This window comes from Lynx rufus, unplaced genomic scaffold (assembly GCF_022079265.1).
Source record: "Lynx rufus isolate CCGP_SWC_20201006 ecotype Redwood Valley unplaced genomic scaffold, mLynRuf1.p SCAF_15, whole genome shotgun sequence".
NCBI lineage: Eukaryota > Metazoa > Chordata > Mammalia > Carnivora > Felidae > Lynx > Lynx rufus.
In genome coordinates, this window is record NW_025814829.1 from 9,911,631 (window position 1) to 9,938,546 (window position 26,916).

At 37.4% G+C, this 26,916-nt stretch overlaps 1 protein-coding gene across 1 annotated transcript in view; it reads left to right on the forward strand.

Annotated features, from left to right (window-relative positions):
- USH2A (usherin) overlaps positions 1-26,916 on the forward strand; it is a 754,837-nt gene that overhangs the window by 154,158 nt on the left and 573,763 nt on the right. Inside the window, exons 12-13 of the mRNA XM_047077230.1 lie at positions 2,879-3,520; positions 16,071-16,254. Of these exons, the coding sequence (XP_046933186.1) occupies positions 2,879-3,520; positions 16,071-16,254 (826 nt within the window). The remainder of the gene's footprint in view (positions 1-2,878; positions 3,521-16,070; positions 16,255-26,916) is intronic.

Consider the following 26,916-nt stretch of genomic DNA (forward strand, 5'->3'; position numbering starts at 1 on the left):
ATTTTAATTTTGTAATTCAGTGCCAAGCTGATTATAATAAACAGCTACCTTCGGTGTTATTTATCATTTTTTTATACAAGACGTGCTTTTTTGTTTGTTACTCCCACAGGTATTTTTCAGAAATTAGATTTGATTATAGCAATTTATTACATCCAGCATTTTTGAGGGGAACCATAGCCACATAAGGACAAAATTTATCAAGTGCCCAAAATGCACTATGTACATAATGCACTTTGAAATGTTGATATATGAGAATATTATGAGAGGAAAGTTTCCTGATGAAGTGAGTCTTGTATTTTAACTGAATATGTGTTGGTTCATATAGGAAGTTTAAAAAAGACCTTTACCTTTCTATTGTCACTCAAGACACCAAGTCTTTCGTGGTTTTCCTAACATTAACCTGAGCCTTATAATAATAAAAACATGCCTGGGAGACACACACACACACACACACACACGCACGCACGCGCGCGCACACGCAATGCATACATACATATACACATACAGATGAACATATTCTGGATAACATTTTCCTTTCTGTGCTGTAACTCAAAAGCTAATCCTTTATCTTTTAGATAGGTAGTGATACATACCTCATTTTACACAATTCAGCCAGACAATCATTTCATTTTAATTTAATTAAAAAACACAGACATGGTTAATAAGACACAAAATTTCTGTTTTAAAGAAAGATTACATCAAAATCATTTACATAACTTGCCCTCCTGCATTTTGGCCATACAAAAACTAACTTTTTGGAAAGAAAAGAATAGGTAACTTCTAAAGAAAAGCCTATCATTTTATAAGTGCTATCTGTGACGCCAAGTGAATTCCAGTACCTTTGAATTCAATCTATGTGTCATCCTTTGTTCTTTAATATGATATAATATGTATTTTAAATTCATGATCTGAAAACAAAATTTAAGGAAAGACCTTTAAAGACAATGAACCTTTGATTTTTTTTATAACAGTGGAATCTTTCCTGTGATGGTTAGATTCCAGAGCTGAATGAAGGAAGGAAAAATCAAAATTTTCTATTTACTTGGAATGTGTTATGACCTCCCTGCCACGTCTTATTTTATTGATCCAGATAGTTTTCCATAGGAAAGTGTATGTATTTTTGAAGATTAAATCATGATTTTGATATTATTATTTCTGGAGTTATTTCTACACACGCAGAATTTTTGATAAAAACATGAACTCGATATGTGTTTATATGTGTGTATATGTATGTATGTTTCTTTTTTTAATGGGATTAGCAAATGTCCTTATTCAATTTTACCTTGTTAATATGAAGAAAAGCAGAAAATGCCGGTGTATGTTGTATATGCTTTGGAAAGCAAACTGTTAGAGTTAACAAAACTGTTAAATCTTACTAATGATTCTATCACCAGTAAAATACATTAGCACCAATAATTTTATTAAAGTAGGTCATTCATCTAGAATAAAAAGGGAGAAGAATGTGAATTAAATGCCAAGTGGGCTAACTTGCCTGTACTTGTTAACACCGAATGTGATGCCCTGTAGGCCTTCCTGAGTATCGTTAGGAATAGATTGCCTGTCAGGAATATGTATGGCATATTCAAATAAGCACTGCGCATATTTTTAAAACTGATATGATATGAATCCATGTAGACCAATTTTAATAGTTCAAAATGAGTCATAATTCTTGTTAACAATACAGTTATTTTTAAAATTTGCAGCAATAGTGGTCCTTTTTTATTTTCCTTATTGAAATTAAATGATATGCCTTAGGTGAGTCATTCATCACTGTTAAAGAACTTGCCTTCCATTGGAGTTCTTGAATTTTTATCCATATATATACATATCTATTATGCATTTCCTTCCAGTTTAAGAAATGCTTTTCTAAATATGAGTTCCTGAGTGTGTTTTTGACTGCTGTTTTAGGACTAATTTTTTTTTATTGCGATCGTAGCTTGAAATAAATGTTTCAATTGATTCAACCCCACATAGTCAGTTATTTAAACTCACGGGGATGTGAAAACTATCTAAAGGAAGTGTTTTGCATCTCAACCTTTGCTATTCAAACATTTTTGTTTTATTCTTTTTCCTTCTAATGTTCTTCCTGAAACTAACCTAAATTGTCAAAGATTTAGATTTAGATGATAAAACATTCTTCTCTGTTTGTGAAATGTATATATGTAATACTCCTTTAAATAGAAGTAATATAACAGCAAAATTTACTTAGTGTTTAAAGAGGAATGTTCTGAATCACACAATATGACAAGCGATGTGATTGCTTTATGAGCCAAGGAGAGCATAATTTATATTAATTGAAAATAATAAAATATAGGGGCATATGAAAGCATTGAAATAAAAATTGCTCTGGATAAGTTTTATTTATATTAATTATTTAAAGGTGTGATGTCCAAAGTATATATACTATTACACAAAATAGCTATCAGCTTAGCATTTTATTAAATATTGTAGGAGCATCTGATTTTTAGGGAAGTCACTAATGTAATAAGTAATTATTCTGAGTAGCTTTAGAAATTTTGTTTCAGTCTACCATACTTTTACGTGAGCATTTTGTTAAAATAATTAAAAATAAAAATTTTAATATTTGTTAAAAAGGATCTCCAGTATATGTAAGAGAAGCAACATTTGCAGGAAGCATTTCTCTTTGTGTTAAGTCATAAAATTTCATAAATCATGTTACAGAAATAAAGTTGTATATTACTGCCAAAGTAAGTACCGTTCGTTACTGTATTTCGAATGTACGACCGGGCCTCTATGGCATTACCTGTGAGGCAACACTCAACATTTTGTGTCTGCATTAAATGTTGGCAGCAGCATTGTTTGCCTTGAAAGCTCAAATAGCATCATTTTCACTCTTTTAAACAAATTCTCTCCTCAGGGCTTAGATGCGATCATTGCAATTTTGGATTTAAATTTCTCCGAAATTATAACGATGATGGATGTGAGCCCTGCCAGTGTAACCTCCACGGCTCAGTGCACAAGCTCTGTGATCCTCTTTCTGGGCAGTGTGAGTGCAAGAAAGAAGCCAGAGGACTTCAGTGTGACACCTGCAGAGAACACTTTTACGGGTTGGACATCCCCAGTTGTAAGGCCTGTGACTGTGACCTGGCCGGATCCCTCCCTGGAACTGTGTGTGATGCTAAGACAGGGCAGTGCCTGTGTAAGCCCAGGGTTGGAGGGAGGCAGTGCAATGAATGTTTGGAAGGATACTTCTTCCTCCAGCAAAATAATTCTTTCCTCTGTCTGCCTTGTAACTGTGATAAGACTGGGACAGTAAATGGCTCTCTGCTGTGTGACAAATCAACAGGACAATGTCCTTGCAAATTAGGAGTAACAGGTCTTCACTGTAATCAGTGTGAGCCTCACAGGTACAATTTGACCAGTGGCAATTTTCAAGGCTGCCAGATGTGTGAGTGTGACTCCTTGGGGACATTACCTGGGACCATTTGCGACCCAATCAGTGGCCAGTGCCTGTGTTTGCCTAATCGTCAAGGAAGAAGGTGTAATCAGTGTCGACCAGGTAAGAGAGAAATGTGTTGCTTTTTCAGTGCACAATGACTCTCCTTTCATTATCCCATATTGGATGATTCTTCTTTATTTTGGGGTTGTAACATCTAAAAAATTTACTTGCAACAACACTGATGTGTTTATATTATCATCAAACACAGATGTAACTATTTAATGTGTTCAAGATTGTTCAGTGTATCTGTGTTGCTATCTATATTTGGGATGACCCTTTAGAAGAATCCCAGCCAATCAGACATTTTATAATTGAGAGTTACTTATATTTAATTTCTCAACTAGAAGTAAATCCCCTTCTAATAACTGAAAAAAAATCTAAACTAATAAAAGCAAGAACAAATTTTGCTTCCCAGAGAAAGGAAAACTTGACTTCATTATCCATACCATGCCAAATATTCAGACGATGAACTGATTTTCTGAATAAAGCTGACCAAATATTTTTACTAAATGGGCTACATGTTCTGGCATCACGAAGGAGCATCTAGAATTATTTTTTAATGACATCACATTAATAAAATAGGCTACTGTTTAGTCCCACTGTACCTTTCTTTTTACCTGTTTGCCAACTGGGAGAAAGATGGACCCTATCCATGGCTTTCTCCTTGCCTCTACATGATCTAACCAAAACAATATACTTGCTTCATAATAAAGCCAGTATAATGTCATGATCAATATACATGTTTTAGTCATTTAACAGCTGTGCTAAGGTTCTGTCTACCCAATCAGTTCTGAGTTTTCTGAGCCTGTTAAAAAGAACATGGTGCCAAGCAAAAGGGAGATTTTCCTGCCAGAAATAGGTAGGATGGAAATCCTGTTTTACAGGACAAGGAGTCCAGATTAGGGGAATGGAACCATACCTTTCCTTTCACATTGGCCAGTGAGACAAGTAAATCCAAAGGGACAGGATGGAATTGATGAACAGTTCATTCTTTGTGAGATGTAAGTATCAGAAAATAATTAGAACCAGCTTCGACATAATTGGGGGCTATATTATCACTGGCTATCCCATAAAACCTGATATGGAACAATGCAGTCAGAACTCAGGAACTAGAAATCTCACACTGATATATATCCATTAATTCAATCATTCATTCCCATATTGATATTCTCTCTCTCTCTCTCTCTCTCTCTCTCTCTCTCTCTCTCTTTGTAGAAGGACACACTCTGCTGGTCTCTCCCTCTCTGCATGGTTAAGTGTCTACCTCATTACCATTCTAGCAATACAGAGAGACTTATTAGCTACTTTGTGGTTACAATTCAAGAAGGATATTCTAACTGACTCAGTTTTGTTAGGGTGGCTATGTCTGAGCCAATACATTAAGGCCAGGAGTGTCAGGATCACATAAAAGAAGCATGGCTTCTAGGGGGCACTATTTCAGGTAGGAGCAATGTGGTAAGTATCTCAGAAAACAGGAATATTACTGAGAGCTGTGTGGATGGCCCGTGTGAAAGCTATAATACCTTGCACTCTTTCGGCTTCCGAATCATCTTTCCAAATTTGCAATCGCTTTTTTTTATATATGCTAAGATGAAACTTTTCTTTTACTATTTATTAATATCTCTAATTTTGGAAATATGGTACTCAGTCTCCTACACAAACAACCATCATTTATTTATTTTTTTTTAATTTTTTTTCAACGTTTTAATTTATTTTTGGGACAGAGAGAGACAGAGCATGAACGGGGGAGGGGCAGAGAGAGAGGGAGACACAGAATCGGAAGCAGGCTCCAGGCTCTGAGCCATCAGCCCAGAGCCTGACGCGGGGCTCGAACTCACGGACCGCGAGATCGTGACCTGGCTGAAGTCGGACGCTTAACCGACTGCGCCACCCAGGCGCCCCCAACCATCATTTATTTAAAAAAAAATCCAAAGCTAATAGATCAAATGTTATATCCTGTTGAGTGATTAGCTATTGTAAAGCTTATTGAGTGTTTTGCTCTTAGGATATAGCTGTGCAACAGAACTAGACATCAGCTGGCTTAAGTCAGAATGGGAGGATCAGGGGTTCAGATCCTCCTGAAGTCCATATATTCAGTAGCAAAACAAAAACAAAACAGCCCCCCCCAAACAAAAACAAAACAAAACAACAACAACAAAAATGATTTCTTGAGTATAGTTCTATTGGAGGATTTTGATGCCTAGAAATTCCTAAGAGATTCCTATGAAACTAATGAAAGGCAAATTTTTCAAGAAAGGAAATCCAATCAAAGCATATTATATACCATAACTGTGAAGTAGATTTCTGTACTCATATAGTCAATCTCTGAATATTGATTTAACCAAATAGAGGGATTATTGAGGAAGGATATAAGAAGTTGAATACTTATCCTCTAATGTAGAAAGACAATAATCTAAATTTTCAAAGTTGAGATGGAACAATATATATATGTTGTTGAGAACATATATATATGTATATATATGTTATTGAGAAATATTGTTATGCATATATATATGTGTGTATATATATACATACATATATATATGTATGTGTATATATATATATATATATATATATATATATATATATATATATGTTATTGAGAAATACAGAAATAAAAGCCAGAAGAAACATCTAAGAGTGTTGAAGGTGATTGCTCTGGGCAGGGAGATTCCTGGGAGAAGGATGGAGCAGTGGACCGATAAGCTGTGAGCCTTTAAATTCTATTTGAGTTTTAAAACGATCTGTATATAAATTTTGATATAAATACAAATCAAATTTAAACATGAAAATATTAGAAACTCATACGTAATCTTTTTTCTTTCCCCTGATGGTCTCCTCTGGCCCCTTTCTTTTATGCGATTTATTTATAGTGTTGGTTTTCTAGGAGAATAATACCTTACTGGCTACTTCCCTAAGCACGGTTGTCACAAAACTTCTCTCCAAAGGTTCATGGCAAATTGTCTTCTCTCTTAAGTAAAATGTAGAATGGAGATCATCATCATTAATGAAAATAATTATTATATTTAAAACATTCTTGTATTTTATGTATTTGTGTAGTTGATAATTTCCCTTGTTAGAGTTTCAATGTCTTGAGAGCAAGGATTATCTTATTCAACTCATGTAGCCACGGTACTAGTGTAGTTCCTTGTACGTTGCATGCATTCAGTAAATGGTTTGTTTAATTGAAGACACAGAAATAATCAGGAGTTTTAACAAGGGTATTTGTGTTAGGGTTCTCCAGAGAAACAGAACCAATAGGAGATGTGTGTATACATATCAGCTGTACTGAGAATTTCCTTTACACATCTCCTTTGCTGGATACCATTTCCTGAATCTGATGTGTTCTTTTTTCTTATGTTATATGTGTATTTGGTAGAGAACACACTTCAGTAGTTTGTGAGGAAGGGTATAGGGAAGAAGTAGTTTGTTTGTGTTTTTAGAATTTTGAATGTCTGAAATTAACTTTATTCCACACTCATAACTATCTGAAATTCTACCACTGTATAGAATCATTTTCACTCAACAAATTTATTTCAACATTATACTCTTGCAATGTCAATTAGGTTACTCTTTTCTTTTCTTTTCTTTTCTTCTTTCCTTTCCTTTCCTTTTCTTTCTTATATTCTAGAAGCATCTACCCTTTCTACATCCCTTATTTCTGAAAATTTCATGGTGACATGCTTTTGTTAAATAATTTTTCTGAGCACTCAGTGGGCCCTTATTTCTGTAGATTAGTGTTCTTATATCCTGAGAAAATCTATAAAATACCTTTATCACAACACCTGGACTAGTGTGTGACCAAACAACTGAACAACACCAAGCCTACCCAAGTTGACACATAAAATCATCTATCACAGGCAGCCTTCTCTATGATCCCTGCATTTACTATAGCACTTTGTCCCTGCACCTGTTGACCCCAAACACTCTTTGGTTTAACTTCTAAAGAGAAAAATCATTGTCTTCTCTCACAATTCAAGAGGGAAAATCTTCTGGTTGGGGAGGAGACTCACTGCCCCTCACACCTGACTTCAGATATGTCTGGAGCCTCCATACAGCCTGAATCAGTCAGCTTACTGTTGGTCGCTCCACTGCAAGTGCTTAGCTTTTACTTACAGACCTCTGCCATTCACCTCCATTTCCTCTTCTCTCTTTCTTTTATCTCATTTTTGGGGATTTGGGAAGGGAAAAGTTTGATTCTGCTTAACTGAAATGTTTCCCTGGTAGATTCTCGTGATCTGCCCTGGTGATCTTTTCAGCCAAATCCTTGCAGCTCCCCTCAGATTCCTCTCTGTTTCCACAACCGTTGTCTATTCTATCAGAATCAGTCCTGTTGCTTTTACCTTCAAATAGATCTAGAATCAGACCACTTTTTACCCGCCCCCGCCCCCATCCATTTTCATCTTTCTCCTGGACTAGCTGACAAGCCTCCTAAACTTCCTTTCTCCTCTTTATTCTTCTCCAGTCACTTCTCAATATGCAGCCAAAGGGACGCTGTGCAAACTGTAGTCCGACCGCATCAGTCTGTCCTGAATCGTCTTCCCATCACCGTGGGTATAAACATGGCCTGCGTGAACTGGAATGTCCATGATCTTTCTCTAACCTTGTTTCCACAAGTCTTTACATCGTTTCTTTCTCTCCAGCCTCCAAGTCTAACTGCTGTTCCTCATGTTGTTCAGTGCTCTATCCCAGGCACATAGGGCCGTATCTCCCTGGTGGGTACTCCATCTGTGTTTCCCCAAAAGATACTTACATTAAAAATTACCCTAGTGGCATATGTTCTTTTTCGGCACGGGCATAGTGCAAGTATGTGAGTGTGCTCCTTTGAAAACATACAGAGAGGATGTGGTTTTTACCCTACGCAAGGAAGGAAAGAAAACAGTGGTCTAAGTATCTAATGGATTTTTTTTTTTTTTTTTTTTTTTTTTTGCAAAACAGCATATTCTGTGCACATGGGTGTAGCATATGGAAAGGTCCTAATGTGTTTGTGGACCTCTTGTTTTGTTTTGTTTTGTTTTTTGGTCCTACATTCTAGCTTCAGAAACTACTTTGAATTTTGTTTTCCAGTTTTATTGTCTCTTGCTGTGAAATTTACATTGAGGGAGAGAACCCTTATCCTGAAGTATCTTTATCATAAATGGATGTTTCACAGTAGCCAACTCTGCAGTACACACATTAAAATGCACTACTGCAATCTGAAGCTTTCTTTCTCCTTCTTTAAACACATCTGAGAGACCTAGATTACATACCACAGGGGAGAAGCTCCACACGGGTGTGTTGAGTGGTGGAGGGGGAAGTAAGGGGTAGGAGGGGTGAACTGGCAAGCCTAAGGACTTCTGCCTGCCTTTTTCATCTGTGGTTGTAAATATTACTGGCCCCTACTAGATTACTGCCCATAGATTCTTGTTCCACTTTCTTAAAAAACATTATTAAGGAAGGTGCATATAATGAAACCTCATGTATTATTAACCTAACCTTACTATGAATGTACAAGGAATAGGCTTAATTCAACTAAAATTTATAGGCAATTTGTTAAAGCAGCAGTGCACATTAGAAGGTACATTAGAGCCACATTGGTTTTAATATGCCATTCAATAACTTGAACAGAGGTTAAAAATGCTGCTTAACCTCCATTAAGTATTTTAAAAATGCTTTAATTTAAAATTATTTGGAGTGTGTGTACACATATGAATGTACACGTACCCACACTAATAAATATAGCACTAAATATGTTTTCCCAGTTCGTTTTTTCAGTGCTGGATGACCTCGTAACGTTCAGCAGCAAGCACTTAATCAGAGGCTAGGCCGAAAAATGCAGGGAACGATGTCAAGGCATCCTGAGCCAGTGACCCGCCCTTGTCCTTGAGAACCAGAGGCAGAGAGGGTTTATTGAGGACTCTGCAGCTCTGGAATAAAATAAAGGCTAATTTATAATGGAAACAGCTTCATATGACATGTTTTGTGCTAATAGGACAATTCCTCATGCTTCCCTCTGATATTTACTTTTGGTTTTGTTTTATAATTCATACAGACTATTAGAAACTAAAACAAAGTATCTTGTTTCATTAAGAAGCATATCATCTTTGTTAAGTAATGAGCTCATAAACCAGAATTGCATGTAAGACACTACCAATGGAATTGGAATTAGATGGCTGATATTCCATTAAAAATCAGTGTATCAAAGCTGAGATCCGGATATGCCACATGTCCTCGTGTTTGGTGAAACAGTTTTGCAGATTAACGTGTTTTTCACAAAGAGACCTGAGTCTCAGGATAAGAGCTTCTTCCTTCATAAACCACCAGAAAAGAATCTTGTCATGAGCAATATGGACCATAATCTCAGGCACATCTGTGGAGGAAAAAAAAAGCACATTGACAAGTCATTATTTAAAGTTTAATTTAGGAAAATCCCACTTTCATAGAAAATTGGCTCATAAAAATGGCAATGGTGATAATAGATAATATTTACTGAGTGTCTACTGTTTGCCAGACCCTGTAATAGGGTTTTATCTGAAAAGTCCCATTTAATATGCACCATATTTGTATGCTGAAAGGACCAGTATTTTCCCACTTTATAGTAGGGAAAATGATTCTAATTGAGTATAAGAAATGTTTACAAATCCAGGTCCAACGGACCCTAGACTAGAGTCTGCACTCTGAAAGAGTAAAACATTTTTCTGAATAATTGTATATTTGTCATAATCAACCACTCAATAAATATCTGAGTGTGAGTTAAAAGAGGTACCCTTACAAGTGTTTGTAATGTTCCCTCACCCTCAAGCTCATCCCCATCCCCATCCCCATCTATGATTCTGGCTAACTGCTTTTAGGTCCTGGGAGATCTCTTGTTGTGTAGAATCTGACTTATCATCATAAAATGAAAATTAACAGAGTTCTGAGAGGCTACTGTGATCAGATAATGAAGACTGGAACTGAGGGGTCTAGAATTGGGATGATCTCTGTGGACTAAGTTGGATACATTTCTGGGATGGTTGCAATGGCCTGGGAGGGCAACATTCGATAACCACTGAGACAGAAAAATGGGGGCAAAGAATGCAAAAGTGCTTCTGTGGATTGTGAGTACACATATCTATGTGTTATACTTTACAGGACACAATCAGAGCCTCCATTATTTATATTCATTGTTGTTATTGAATTTGATTTTTATTTATTTTTTTTTAAATTTTTTTTTCAACGTTTATTTATTTTTGGGACAGAGAGAGACAGAGCATGAACGGGGGAGGGGCAGAGAGAGAGGGAGGCACAGAATCGGAAACAGGCTCCAGGCTCTGAGCCATCAGCCCAGAGCCCGACGCGGGGCTCGAACTCACGGACCGCGAGATCGTGACCTGGCTGAAGTCGGACACTTAACCGACTGCGCCACCCAGGCGCCCCTGAATTTGATTTTTAAAGAATACACACATGAAAGCCCTTCATGGATATTCACATAAATAGGAAAACTCTAGGTTTTTCTAAAGCAGAAAAGTCCAATAGAATGTTTTCCCTTATATGAGCATGTTAGTATATTCTTTCTTCTAAGATGAGGAGACATAGTTTTTGACTGACATTTTCTTTCTCAAGTTCTTTTCCATCTTCTGATATGGCAAAGGTTACATTTTAAATATATTGTGCATGATTCATATAACATTCCCTGCTATCCTTCCTGATAGGCAAGGCTACTTTGACCAATCATTATGGTCTTATGTTTACCGTGTTTCTTTAAAATGTTAAAGAGATCATCTCATATTTTAAGGGATGACAGATATCTAACCAGCCAGCCAGCCACCCACCTACCCATGTAGCCATCTATCCATTTCATTCACATATCCATTTGTTCCACTAATCATCTATTACATACATTACTGTGTACCAGGGGCTATGCTATTGTAAGATATACAATCATAAATATATTAAGGCATCATAGTTTTGTAGGAGGAAAGGCCCTGTATGTAAATATAACAGAGTGATAAGTGCAATGTTAGAAATATCCAATATAGATAAGAAGTAAAGTGAAGGAACTGATACATTCTTGAAGAATGGGGGATATGGAACACTTAGTTGAGAACATGATTCCTGAGCTGAGTTTTAGAAGTAAAAAGGAATTGGTAAAGTAGTCAAGGAATGTATAGCAGTCCAGGAGGAAAGAATAGGAGCAGAGACTTTAAAACATCTAAACTAATTTGAGTTTTTAAAAACTTTTAAATAAGAAAATTATACCTTGGAATGAATAATATTAATATTTATTGATGCATTCATTGACATTTGGCCAACTCTGAATAATAACTTTAACATTTTTATATAATATTACCAAATGGAAGAAAATTATTGCTTTTATTTGAAAATTAGCATCGCTCTCTATACTTCATTCTGAAAACATTGATTGTTAAAACCATTACTAAAAAGTTTGTTGCTTGGTATACGTGAGCTACAAATTCCTCCCTAGACTCTTCGCTTAATACTATGTCCATTCTCTGGCTTAAGGTGAGAATTATTTCTTCTAAATGGCTTATAATTAGTGCTTAGCCTCAGCTTTGCCCTCCTTTTCTGAATAAGGCCTAGGGGTTAAACTTGTTTTCTCTCTCCCATTTCAAGACCTTGGCAAAGCCTGGTTGTTCATGGTCCTCAGGAGGGACATTGGTAGGAAATGGGCTCTTCTTTAATGCCCAGGACAGTGCTGTGCTGTGCAAATAGCCACTACAGGAGATAATACCAGCTGCCTTGCTAATAACTTTGAACTCTAAGGATTCTGCAAGTCTTCTCCTGGATACAGCAACGGTATTTTATGATAGGGGTGACTTTTTGCTTTAACTGCATAACACATTGTTTTCCCCATCAGACTTGCCTTGTTTGGGGCCAGGGTTAGCCGAAATAAAACTGGGGAAATTCACAAACATAGTGGGCTGATTTTTGCTCTCTATGTGCAAATTCTCAGCACTAACTAATGTAAGGTAATAGTGTTGTCTTAATGACCGCACTTCAGAATGTGGTACAAAATCATTCGTGGACAGAAATCTCCAAAAGATCAGTTAAAATGTTATGGCCATGAAGATGTGGAACGTGATGTGTGGAGTTAATGGAAGGAGATCAGAAATGTATTGAGTTAAAGAAAATTAAGGTCAGTTATCTTTAAGCTGTACTCAGGAGTTGAAGTTTAAGTAGGAGGGAAGGGAAAATGTTGTTTTCTATAGTTGGAAGTCATAAAAGGAGAGGTAATGGTCTAGAATTAGGCACATTCAGGTAAGGCAAGAAGTAATCATTGAGCAGGAAGGTACCTGAGTCATCCTAATTAGAACTGCTTAAAAATAGGACAAGTAAAAGACTGGTGGGATTAACCTTTATAATCATGCTCCAGAGAGGAGGATGGGAATTAACCCCAAGACAAGTTTCAGTGCAGGCTTTTCCTTGAAGACCTACCTCCAGGTTGCAGCTTCCTTGGTTGTATGTGTGTTTCCCCCCCACCCCCATTTTTGTTCTTCTCTGCTTATATCTCTGATTTTTCTATGGCATTTTTTTCTTTCTAAAAGTTGGGCAACCCGATTTTCCACAACAAAATATACCCCCGTTGTATTTACAGATTTATCTAATAAATCATTTCTTGTAAAAATCATCCGTAATTGTTCTCGAATTCTCTGTGGCTTGAAGCTATTGCAATAAGTCCGAATTAATTCTACTTCTAAGTATCTGTGTTAATGGGTAATTTATCCAAATTGGAGAGAGGTTAGTACCTTCATGATGCCATCATCATGAATTTAAGGACCTAGGTAGCTTCACAGGAAGAAAAATACGTAGAACCACAGCCACAATGGTCTTGGATTCAAAATAAAAACCTTTGAAGTGTGTGACTTTGATTATATGATGAATCATGTATGTGAAGAGATATATTAATTTACATAACTATATTTCGGAAACACATAGAAGGCAAACTGCTGTCAGTGGATGCAAAAGAGCAAATGACATAATCTAGTTGTCAATTACTATAAAAATGATAGTATCAGTTCTTTCCTACTGGTTACAATGGCACTGATTTTGAGTTTCTTCCTTTTCTTTGAGCACAATCTTTTCTGTTTGACTATTTCTGAAACTTTCTAAGAGAGAATAGTCTGGGCCTAGGAGAAGAAAAACAAATTGTTGATGGCCATGAGAGAATGGCTTGTTTTCAACCAGAGCCTCAAATGAGATTTATAATATATTCCAATTACTTTTTGTTTTCCCCTATAGTATAGTAACACAAAATGGATTCACTTTGTGTTCATGTTCTTTCTCTCTTTGAGGTTCAGTGATATATACCCAAATTAGTGATCATGACAATTATACAAATCATTTTCATTTGTCAGAACTTTATTCATTAGAATCTTTCTGTAATCCCCCTCTCCCTTGTTACAATAAAATTCCTTGTAACATTATGCATGTGCTTGTGTGTGCATGTGCTTCTGTGCAAACATACACATACACACAACACCAAGAACCATCTCCCTCATACGCCTGCTCCATTATTCTAATGTCTAATGCCTTTCAATGTTTCTGACTATTGACTTCCACTTTCTGGGTCCAAGAAATTTTAAGTAATTTGAAAATGTTTTTAATCATATTTTTCTTTCTTTCCTTCTGCTGTAACAAACAAATATGGGGTTTACAATTAACCTAAATTTTGTGGATTTTTAAATATAGTACTTGTGGAAATTAATGCCTGTTTATAATTTGGTACGTGTGTGGTATAATCAAATGTTTAGGGAATGCCTACTTTGTGACAAGCACTGTACTGGGTACTGGGGAGGCAGTGGTGAATTTTTCAGATAAGGTTCTTGCCTTCACGGAGGTTACAATCTGGTGAAATGAGATTAATTATAATTTTCATGAGCACTCTAAAGTAAATAAACAAGATGCTATGAAGTTGTGACAGGCATATTTAAACTTTCCCAGGGTAGGTTACTCAAGGAAGTCACGAGACCTGATGGGCGTAGGAGTGAACCAAGCAGAAAGGAAAGGTCAAAATCATTTCAGCAGACAGACATGCCAATGAAAAGGCCTTTAGGTGTCAAGAACAGGAAGAAGTATGACTGGAGCAGAATGAGTTGGGGATGAGCAGTGAAAGGAAGCTGAAGATAGAGGTGGGACCTGCCAGGACGACTGGAAGCTGCTTTGGGAATTTGGATTTTTTTCCTAAAGGGAATAGGAAGCCATCAAACAATTTTCAGTAGAGGAATGAGGCATTTAAACTACACTCTGAAAAATGTTCTTCCAGATACTCTATGAAATATAGATTGGGGGCTCCTGGGTGGCTTAGTAAGTTGAGCATTTTATTCTTGATTTTGACTCTGGTCACGATCTTGTGGTTTGTGAGATTGAGCCCTGCATTGGGCTCTGGGCTGACAGCGCTGAGCCTGCCTGGGATTCTCTTCCCTCCCTCTCTCTCTGCCCCTCCCCTGCTTTCTCTTTCCCTTTCGCTCTCTCTCAAATAAATTAATAAACATTAAAAAAAAAAGAATAGATTGGAGGGGGACCGGAGGGGGCCATTAGATGAGACAGCCTCTGTAGTTGAGATGATTATATCTATTTGTTGACTATTGTTTTAAGAAAGTTTGTTACCCTTTGTAACCTTCAGTGTTGTCATATATATGTATATATATGTGTGTGTGTGTGTGTGTGTGAATAATGGATGTAATAATAATACCTAAATTATTAGCATTGCTGTGGGAAGTGAGATAATGGATATAAGTCTCTTACCATTGCCTCTGTTTCATAGTATTTACTAAAATAAACTTAGTGGTGACTGTAACTAGGGAGACAGCCCTAAGGATGGAAAGTAGAAAGTTTAAAATTCCTGGGGTGCCAGGGTGGCTCAGTCAGTTGAGTGTCCAACTCAAGTCATGATCTCATGGTTCATGACATTGAGCCCTACGTTGGGATCCTCTATCTCCCTCTCTCTCTCTGCCTTTCTCTCACTCACATTCTCTCTCTCTCTCTCTCTCTCTCTCTCTCTCTCTCAAAATAAATAAACTTTAAAAAAAGAAAGTTTAAAATTCTTAGAAGACAGCATCCATAGGACTTGGTAAGTAGATAGATGTAGGGGTGGGGGGATGGGAAGGACTCAAGGGTTGCCAGTTTTAGCAAACTACAGAATGCTCAGTTAAAATTAAATTTTAGATAATCATAATTTTTTGATATAAGCACATGTCACATACTTTTACTATAAAGGCTCATTGTTTATCAGAAATTTACATTTAGACCGGCCGTCTTGTGTTTTTATCTGGGTCCCTTCCCAAAGATGTCTCAGGGCTGTAGGCTGAGCAGCTGAATAAATGGCGGCACTATTTGTGGGAATGGAGATATTACAGGAGGGCTAGTTTTTAGTGGAAAGATTGTGAAGTAGATTTTACATGCACTGAATTTTCATTGCCTGGGAGACACCCAGGTACAATGTAAATTATTTACTTGGCCCTTCTTTGGTTGTAACCAATACACTTGTTAAGAGCAGCTATAAACACATTTGTATCGGGAGTTGGGAAGTGCCACAATAGTGTTCTGGGTTTTGTGTAATCAAAACAGTATCTTTTACAGAAAAGACTGGATAGGAGCTATATATAAAAACTTTTTATTTCCTTATCTCCAGGTTTTTATATTTCTCCAGGCAATGCCACTGGCTGCCTGCCATGTTCATGCCATATAACAGGTGCAGTTCATCACATCTGCAATAGTCTAACTGGTCAGTGCATTTGCCAGGATGCTTCTGTTGCTGGGCAAAGTTGTGACCATTGTAAAGACCATTACTTTGGATTTGATCCTCAGACTGGAAGGTAAACATTTTTAATAATTAATATTTAAGTATTTGTGTTGAATAATATTTGTAGTTAATTTTTCTCCTAACAGTGATTTTTTGGTCAGTATTTTTTTGTAAAAAGCAGTATTTTTAGTCCCTCTAGTTTGTTGATATATTTTTGACTCTTTGATGTCTGCGCTTGTTGAACATAATAGTAATCTTTGAATATTTCCTAGTGTTCCAATATATAGTTTGTTATATGTTGATACATAGTGTTAAGGTCTGGGAATATTTAGTTAAAATCATTTTCCCTCAAGGAACTTACAATTTGGATGGAGAAAAGAAGGTAAAGAGATATCCATAGAAATCAATGTGTGTGTGTGTGTGTGTGTGTGTGTGTGTGTGTGTGTGTACGCACACACACACACACACACAATATAAGAGCCAGGATACATAGCATATGTATGTATATCCCTTGTTCTACATGTCCCCTGAATTTATTGCTAACTTAATTATTAATTTACTTCATCCACTTATGTTTTCCTTGCTTTTCTAATTTAGGTTCAAAGACCAGATTAGAAACATAATTTTGTATTAAGTGATATGATTTTTTCCCCAGTGTGTAAAGTACATTTTGAAAGTAAATTAACCACTTTTCAAAGTTACATGGTCTTTAATGTTCTACTTCCCATTCCCAGTATATCGGTGAGCATTTACTTTCATGCATTTGTGCTCATTGCTGTATTTTTGAAAATGTGCTGGAATGCCAATTCCATGTGTGTTTTTTTTTGGTCTGGTCAGGTTATAAATTTGCCTCGGGTTGGGACTATATCCTTGAATTCTATGGCATTCGTATCTCCAAGCAACTAGCATTATGTTCTGTATACACCAATCAAAGCTGTTTCTCAGTGTGTGTGTGTGTGTGTGTGTGTGTGTGTGTGTGTGTGTGTGTTTATAAATATAATTGCTAATTAGTCAAGGGTTTGAGATTATCTGGGCTCTTTTCAACTCATTGCCCCCTGCTGCCTGCCTTTTGGCTGTTACACTCTTCATTAACACCTCGATTAGAGTGTGGACAGGGTGACAGGGTAAATTATTGAAAAAGAACTCAAAACTAGTGCATTTGGCTTTCTACTGAAATTCAGTGTGATTAAAAATCTTTAACATGATATTTAAAGTATTTATCAAAATAATTCTTGTTCTTATTACATATCTCTCAATTTTTTTTAATTCATGATGTTCCATTTCTGTTGCCATTGGAAGGAATATCATCTTGGTGGTCTGAGAGCATTAGTACTCTTTTCTACAAATATTAAATCACTCTGAATGAATATAGAAAGTACATGGTACAGTAAATGTTAAATAAAACGTATTACCAGGATTTTGACAGTAAAATTGGAGCCAATTATTGCACATACTTTCTCCTCTACATACTTTTTATTGAGAGGCCATCTCACATGTTCCCCAGTTGCAATTCTTAGTGGGTGTGTTTCACTCCTGGACACCTCTGTCTTTAGGTTTCTTGTATTTTTCATAGTCTTTCTGGCAACACTTAATTACCAGAGAAAAAGTACCTTCCCTAATCTACTCTCCTCCTTGGAATGCTCATGCATCTATGTCATTTTGTGCCAGTCTCTTACCCATTTCCCCTCTACTGATCTTCCTTGTTATTCTTCCCAGTGCTACCACCTTATTAATGGTCAGATTTCGAATGGTCTCAGCTTTTTCACTTAGCTTTATTGAAGTGAATTTCGGTTCCATCATTACATGACTTATCTGCTCTTCAGTGTCCTTAGATTCAGGCTGACCTTTACCCTACTCTGCTTCTCTCTAGTTTATCTACCCATCCCACACTCCACCCCGGTAGAATTCAGGATCAAGACTTACTTACAGGATAGTGTTCTATCACCTATCACTCTGAAGTAAGACTTGTTAACACTGGAGTTGAACTCCCTGGATTAAATCTGTTTACAAAAACCACGTTTATTTATTTATTTTTGAAAGGGAGAGAGGCAGAGAGAGACAGTGCATGAGCAGGGGAAGGCAGAGAGAGAGGGAGTGAGAGTCCCAAACAGGCGACACGCTCAGCATGGAGCCCGACGTGGAGCTGGATCCCATGAACCATGAGATCATGACCTGAGCTGAAATCAAGAAGTGGAGACTTAACTGACTGAGCCACCCAGGTGCCCCTAAAATTTGCATTTAAATGGTAACCGAAATTGATGAGGAACAGGGAGAGCCAAAAAATAGGTATAAAGTACATTATTATAAGGCGCTGAGGTTAAAATCAAGAAAGCAGAGCTCAGTAAAGTAAAAGCAATCAGTGCAGGTTGTAGTCTAGGAGAGAGCCTGAGTGTAAAAAGCCAGGTAGATTCTAAAGAACAAAAGATCCAGGGGTGATTAGGGCTTCAAAGTAAAAAGATTCATGACACATTCTATATAATTGTATGTCTTTACCTATCAGCTGAATTGTAATTATATCGAGTCAGATTCCGAACTACCTTTCAAAAATTACCAATTGTCCTCTGAAATGATACCGCTTTGCCTCTATCCTCATTGTTTTTATCTTCAGACGTCCATGTTTCCATTCATTGAGAACTTTCTCCAAGGGATGCCATCTTCCTCCTTGCTTCTCATTCATTCAGTTCCCATTCCAACATCCAATTTTCATGAACACAACCAGAATTTTTTTTTTTTTTGATCTCTTGGAACTTCTCTACTTCTCATATTTTCCTAATTCCAGAAATGCTATTCTGTGAACATATCACATCTTTCCCAATCCTCTTGTCTCCAAATTCCCTCATAATTGGCTCCTACCTTTCCTCAAACCCATCATCTGATACTCCTACCCAATTCTTTTGATAGGCTCCATTCCTAACTTTCTCACCTTCTGCCCCCAGTAGGGAGTAAACGCCGATCCTCTCAAGTAACCTGAGTGCTATTAAGAAAGAACTCTCTTTCTGCTGTACTGTGGGTCAGTTCCAGGGAGGATGACCCTGCTCTTTCCCTGAACCTGGGAAGACTTGAAGACCATGTGCTTGTGCTGATTGGAACTGCTACCATGCATTTCATTCTCATTGCCTCACTTTCTACATATAAATGATACCATACAATATTTGTTTTTCTCTCTCTGGCTTATTCCATTTAGTGTAATGTCCTCTAGGTTCATCCATGTTGCTGTAAATAGCAGGATTTTCTTCTTTCTCATGGGTGAATAATATTCCAGTGTGTGTGTGTGTGTGTGTGTGTGTGTGTGTGTGTGTGTATGTATCACATCTTCTTTGTCTATTCATCCTTTGATGGGCATTGAGTTCATTTCTATATCTTGGCTGCTGTGAATAATGCTACAGTGAACATGTGGGTGCAGATATCTTTTCAAGATGCTGATTTTATTTACTTTGATATATACCTGGAAGTGGTATCTTATCATAAAGTCTTTTTAATTTGTTGAGGAACTTCTATACTGTTTTCCATAATTGCTGTACCAATTTACATTCCCACCAGGAATATATATGGGTTCCTTTTTCTCCACATCCTCACCAATACCTGTTACCTTTTGTCCTCTTGTCTTTTTGACAATAGCTATCATAACAGGTGTAAGGTGATATCTCATGGTGGTTTTGATTTGCATTTCCCTGATGGTTAATGATGTTGAGCACTTTTCATGTAGCTGTTGGTCATTTGTATGTCTCCTTTGAAAAATGTCTTCTGTTCTTTGCTCATTTATTTTTTTTTTTAATTTTTTTTTTCAACGTTTATTTATTTTTGGGACAGAGAGAGACAGAGCATGAACGGGGGAGGGGCAGAGAGAGAGGGAGACACAGAATCGGAAACAGGCTCCAGGCTCTGAGCCATCAGCCCAGAGCCCGACGCGGGGCTCGAACTCACGGACCGCGAGATCGTGACCTGGCTGAAGTCGGACGCTTAACCGACTGCGCCACCCAGGCGCCCCTGTTCTTTGCTCATTTAAAAAAAATAATGTTTATTTATTTTTGAGAGAGAGAAATATAGCACGAGCAGGGGAGAGGCAAAGAGAGACACAGAATCTGAAGCAGGCTTCAGGCTCTGAGCTGTCAGCACAGAGTCCAATGCAAGGCTCAAACCTGCAAACTGCAAGATCATGACCTGATCTGAAGTCAGATGCTCAACCAACTGAGCCACCCAGGCGCCCCTCCTTTGCTCATTTTTAATTGGGTTCTTTTCCTTTTCCCTTTCCCCTTCCTTCCTCCCTCCCTCCCTCCCTCCTCTCCTCCCTCCTCCCCTCCCTCCCTTCTTTCTTTCCTTCCACTGAATTGTATGAGTTTTTTATATATTTTGGATATTAATTCCTTTGCAGATGGTTTGCAAATATTTTCTCCCATTGTATAGGTGGCCTTTTCCTTCTGCTGCTTTTTTCCTTTGATGTGCATAGCTTTTTAGTTTGATACAATTCCGTTTGTCTATTTTTGCTCGTTTCCTGTGGTTTGATGTCATATCCAAAAATCATTGCCCAGACCAACGTCAAGAAGCTTTAACCAATATTTTCATTTAGTAGGTTTACAACTTCCAGTGATTGCTGTCTTTAATCCATTTTGAGCTGATTTTTGTATATGGTATAAGGGTCCAATTTCATTCTTCTGCATAAGAATATCCAGTTGTCCTAACATCATTTATGGAAGAGACAACCCAGTCCCCATTGTGTATGCGTGACATTCTTACCAAAGATTGATTGACCATATATGTGTAGATTTATTTCTGGGCTTTCTTTTCTGTTGCATTGGTCTATATGTCTGTTTATGTCATTAGCATACTGTTTTGATTATTATAGCTTTGTAATATCTTTTGAAATCAGGAAGTGTGATGCCTCCAGTTTTGTTCTTATTGAACCTGTGCTTTACAATTTAAAGTAACCATGACACTTTCTATGCCTAAGAAAGACCAGAAAAGCCAGGTAACTGACTCATTTTGTATCCAAGTGGAAGACAGAGGAATTAGTCCCATGCAGTATATTCAAAAGATCAGGGAAATATGGGAGTAAAATTGATTTATGATTGCTTCTTATGACTCATGGTTTTTCAATGTGCTAATTATTTTACAGCCCTCCCTATTTCTTTAAATTATGTATTCCTTTGGCCTCCAATTTCTTACCTCTGTGATTTGTCTTCTCTTTTCCTGATTACTTCTCTTCAATCCAACCCTTCAATTTACATATCTGTGTTCATGATTTCAGCCACTATATAATGTTAACGACTCTCTAATATATCATCATCTATTCAGATTCCTGTGTCTCTGAGGTTTAAATTTGCACGTCTCTCATTCTTAACATAGCCAACACAGAACTAATTCTCTTTTATATTACTTTCCTAACAAAATAAAAATACAAGTCTCATGCCATCTCAGGCCATCTCATGCCATCATCATTTTGGTGAAGGGATATAAACCTTAAAATTCAAGTCACACTACCTATATGTGAGTAGGGCTCCGACTGTTCTCAGATTGGACAGGATTGGCTCTGATGTGGAGGACAGGCTGCCCTAGAAAGAGCTATTGGAAACAAGAGCTACCATATATAATGTAGCTTTTCTGCAATGAATAGAAAGAATAAAGTTTCCCATGACCATTTGGGACCCAAGGAAATCAGTAGGATGTGTTCTTTGCTCAATCAGTCGTATGGAATGCCTGTGCTCTGAGCTGACCCTTCTCTTCCACTGATAAGTTTGACTGTCTCTTTTCACTTTAACAGTGATAATCGTTAGAGAAGAAATCTTCGGGCACAGAAGGTCATAGCAAAGGATATTTCAAAATATGACACTGAGAATTGCTTGAGTTTATACTTCTGCTCATCATTGAGAAGAGATAAAAATGGATTTTATTCTTTTTTATGTTTTCCATTCCTTTCCTGAATGATATTGAAATCTCTTTGTTGACTTCTGGTTGTTAGTGTGTGTGTGTGTGTGTGTGTGTGTGTGTGTGTACACACACACACACACACACACACACTAACGTTGACTCTTTTGAAAATGCACAAAGATGGCTAAAATATATGCGGTTCCATTTAGTAGAAGGAACTTTGTTTCTTGAAGGAAAACTTCAAATACATACAGACATGCTGCATAGGAAAATACCTATTGATGGCCTGATGACAAAATTTTTTTCAAAAGAAGGAAAATCAACTAAAATCACTTGAATTTATTTTGAACTAGGTACTGTGGTAGATACTTGCAAATACACTTTTTTTTCACTAAATTACAAAATTCTACAACAGATTGTAAGTGTTTTATTGTTACGCAAGGAAAAGATGCAAATGTCATTGGATCTCTTTATTGATTTAGAAAATAGATTGACTTCCTCATCTGCTTTTTCCAATTATATATTCAAGGGATCTTATTTAACCCTCCATGAAGTTCACACACACACACACCCCTCCCCTTCTTCAAGTTCTCTTTATGGTACACAGTTATGTCTGCTACATTTTTCTCTTGGCTTATTTTCTAGGCTTTTTGTATACTCCCAAGGACAAAATAAATAAAATAGGCCCTCACCCTAAAATGCAGCAACAAAAGCAAAAATCCGCCAAACACAACAATAACAAGCTGGAAAATCATTTGCCTGTTTTCATCCAAGTGGTTCATTCTTCAAAAGTTACCTATCACAAAAAGGGGGCAATATTTTAAAAAGCTGATCCAAGTGCAAAAATCACTCTGTTTACCTCTGACATATAAAGCAAACATGATTTAATCAGTATCGAAAACAATGAAGCAAAAAAAGTCTGCCCACTAAAAAAATCAATAAAGCAAAAAAAAAAAAAAAAAAGCATATCGTATTTGTCTAAACCAAAAACAATGAGACAAAAATGGGCCACATTCAATTCGTCTCAATTGGTAGTTGAGAGTCATATTTGACACACTATATGTACTCCCTGGTGCTGTCCTCAAGTTGACCTGTAAGTGTGATTCTTCCTTCCCATGGCCAAGACTGCTCCGTTCATCTGGCGCACCACTGTTTTCCTTACATACCACCCACTTGTCACAGTCCCTCAAAATTTCTCCTCTAATGACTTCTGCTCTGTGTGTTCTTTGGTTGTATTTTGTCTTTTTTAAGCCTCAAGGAGCTAGGAGCTAGAAGTATCACTACTGGTCTCTTACCAGCTGACACATACTGAACTGTAATTTACCTCAAGTGGTAGGAAATTTGCATCTAGGCTGGCCAGAGAACCTAAAGGCTCAGACTCCTAAAACATACGATGAAGTAAAACTCTTCTACGACCAGATTATTTTTGGTTTTACTGCAAACATTCTCCGTTTGAACACTGAGGGATAGATTTGGTCTGTTAATCGTTTCACATGTGTCTTTCCAATTGATCTCAACTGGTCTTTCTTTGAGAACCAGATCAATGACTTCAAATGAAAGAAGATAATTTACTTGTCAACTTATATCCGTTCGTGGTGTGAGAGTGGGAATATTGGGGAATGTGCCTCACAGATTCAAGCTCCACAGGGACGCTTTGTTGGGCAGCTGGCTGCTGTCTAGGGCTGTGGGAGTAAAAGGGCTATGCATCTCTGGTCATCTAGCAGTCTAGCCATGGTTTGCTCGCAAAGCAGTGGCAGAGTACCCAGAAAGAGAGCAGATGTGTGCCAGGATACTTGAGGCCCACACTCGAGACAGTCACATGATTACTGTTGCCTTTTTCTATTGGCCAAAACAAGTCACAGGCCAACCCATATTTAGGAGTGGGGAAATAGATTCTACTTTTGGATGATGGAATTGTGCAGTTGGTTGCAAAGGGTCTTCATAAGAAGAGGGGTGAGGAATTGTGATCATTTTTTTCAGTCTTTCATGACCACTAAACAATATATTTTTTCTTTAACATAGAGTCTGTATTATTCTCTAAGAAATGCCCATTTTTATAAATTAATAGCATTTATTCAGTGTTATTTAATGGGAATACCTCAGTGTTGGGCATCAGGGTATCTAGGGTCCAGTTATGACTTTTCCACTTGACCAAGTATATTGATTTCTTTTTACTGCTGTAATACATTACTACAAATTTAGTGGCTCAAGGCAACATTACTCTATTCTCTTATAGTTCTGGAGGTCAGAAGTCCTAAATTAGTTTTACTGGCTAAAATCAAAGTGTCAGTAGGCCTATGTTTCTTTTGGACACTCTAGGAGAAAATCCACTTTCTTGCTTTTCCCAGTTTGAGAGGCCACCTACATTCCTTAGCTCATGGCTCCTTCCTTCATGTTCTAAACTAGCAGAATAATGTTTTCTCTCTTCTCTGACCTCTGCTTATGTTCTTCCAACTTTTCACTCTGGCTATCCCCTTCCTGGCTTCTTCCTATCACCCTATGATTACATTGGGTACTTTTAGATAATCCAGGATAATTTCTCCATCTCAAAATCCTTAACTTAATCCCTTCTGCGAGTTCCTTTTTACCAAGTAAGGTGTAACATATTCACAAGTTCCAGATATTAGGACTTGGACATTGTTGAGGGGTCTTAATTCAACCTATTGTACCAGAGTTCAGCAAACTATGGCCTGCAGGTGAGATCTGGCCTGCTATCTGTTTGTGGAAATAAAGCTTTATTAGAAAACAGCAATATTCATTCTTTATGTATTGCCTAAGACTGCTTTCATACTACTAGAGAGGCAGAGATCACATGGCCCACAAAGCCTAAAATATTTTACTATCTGTTTCTTTATACATAAAGATTGCTGACCCTGTAACCAGATTCACTGTCACCTTGGGCAAGTCACTTATTTCCACCAAGCATCATAAAATCATAGCTTCTTAGACTTGGAAAGAATCTTAAAGTAATTTTGGCTAAACTCTGCCCTATACATTTCTCTGCATAAATCACCTTTTCAGACTAACTGGTCACTCAGCTTCTGCTCAAAAACATGGAACTGAAAGTTCCTCTTTGTCTCATGAAGCAACTCATGTTTGTTTCAGACAACTCTAATTCTGAGAAACATAATTTCATCCCTGTAACTTTTTTTTTGCCTAGTCTTATTTATGCCTTCTGGGGCCACAGAGAATAAGTGTAATCTCTCTTCTACCTGAAAACACTAAGAATTTGAATCTCTTATCATACCTCCAAGTTATTATGCTCCTATAATGCGGAGGTTAAGGAAAGTGACACTAGAGTTTCTTCTAGATGTCAACATATATGATATTATTAATGTAGTGAATGTTCTGAGGTTTTATTTCTTTACAATATTTGTTTTGGTGACTGATATGTGAGACAATCTCTGCTCTCTGCGATTAGGTAGAATGTCAACAAAGGGGAAAGGGGTAGGGGTCTCAGATGTAGAACCCTGCTAAGCAAGCTCTTCTCTAAATGACAGGAATGCCACCTCCTTGGACTCAGATGTCATTGTTGCCTGGATGCAAAAGAGTCATTGCCCAGGTTTAGTCATGATGAGTCCCTTTATCTGTGCCTGGGAAGGCTTCACCAGAGAGGGTAGACTGGCTACTGTTAACTCCTCCCTTCTAGATGAGACAATACTATTCTCACTTCCTCTCCAATAAGCCATGTGAGTCTGGTTTTCAGTTCACACAAGAAGCATCTCCGAGCCCCCCACCCCTCTCCTGTAACTCTGATTCCAGTTCCAAAAGAATCCAATGCTATTAGTAGGCTGTGACAAAAACAAACAAACAAAACTAAGAACCTCAGCGAGCCACAGTTTCGCTGCAAAGAGGAAATATAATCTTAACGAGCGGAAAACCAACCTCCTCTAGAGGGCACTCTAGTACTCACGGGATCCTGAACCAGAGGACTGAATGGAGAACTCTGCTGGCCTTAAGGTGTCAAAGCTTAGGCCAGTCTTTTATTTATTTATTTATTTATTTATTTATTTATTTATTTATTTATTTTTTAAATTTTATTTTTAATTTTTTAAAATTCACATCCAAATTAGTTAGCATATAGTGAAACAATGATTTCAGGAGTAGATTCCTTAATGCCCCTTACCCATTTAGCCCATCCCCCCTCCCACAACCCCTCCAGCAACCCTCAGTTCTCCATATTTATGAGTCTCTTATGTTTCGTACCCCTCCCTGTTTTTATATTATTTTTGTTTCCCTTCCCTTACGTTCATCTGTTTTGTCTCTTAAAGTCCTCATAGGAGTGAAGTCGTATGATTTTTGTCTTAGTCAGTCAAAGCTTAGGCCAATCTTGAAGAAAGCATTCCCTTCCTTGGGGGAGAAGTTAGCTGGGGGGACAGCTAAGCTGATCAAAAAGGCCTCGAAAGAGCTAAATTGTTCTTAGAGCTACGTGTCACATTTGATTTATCTGTGGTGTCCTATTCCGAGTCTAAAGCTTTCCTAGTGCTTTTTTCATTCATTTATTCAACAATATTTATTTATTGAACCTTTACTGTGTGCAAGTCTTTGTGCTAGGGACTGATGGAAACTTTGGCCAATTTCTCCACATTAAAGTCTCCTTAACATTTCTTTCTGTTTTATTCATTAATGATCATTAACAACCCTTGCCTACAATCCCTCAGCAATTTGAGGTTTCTTCTTCATCCATTCTTTGTGTCAAATGGTGTTCCCATCACACCTGTCAGCAAATTAGAAAACTGGAAGTAACTCTGTGCCCTTCTTTGCTTCTCTTTTCAATGTGTCTGCCTCATCCTCCTGATTTTAGTTACTCAACATTTCTTAAATCTCTCTCTCTCTCTCCTTTCCGTTGCTCCTTACCACTGTCACTGTT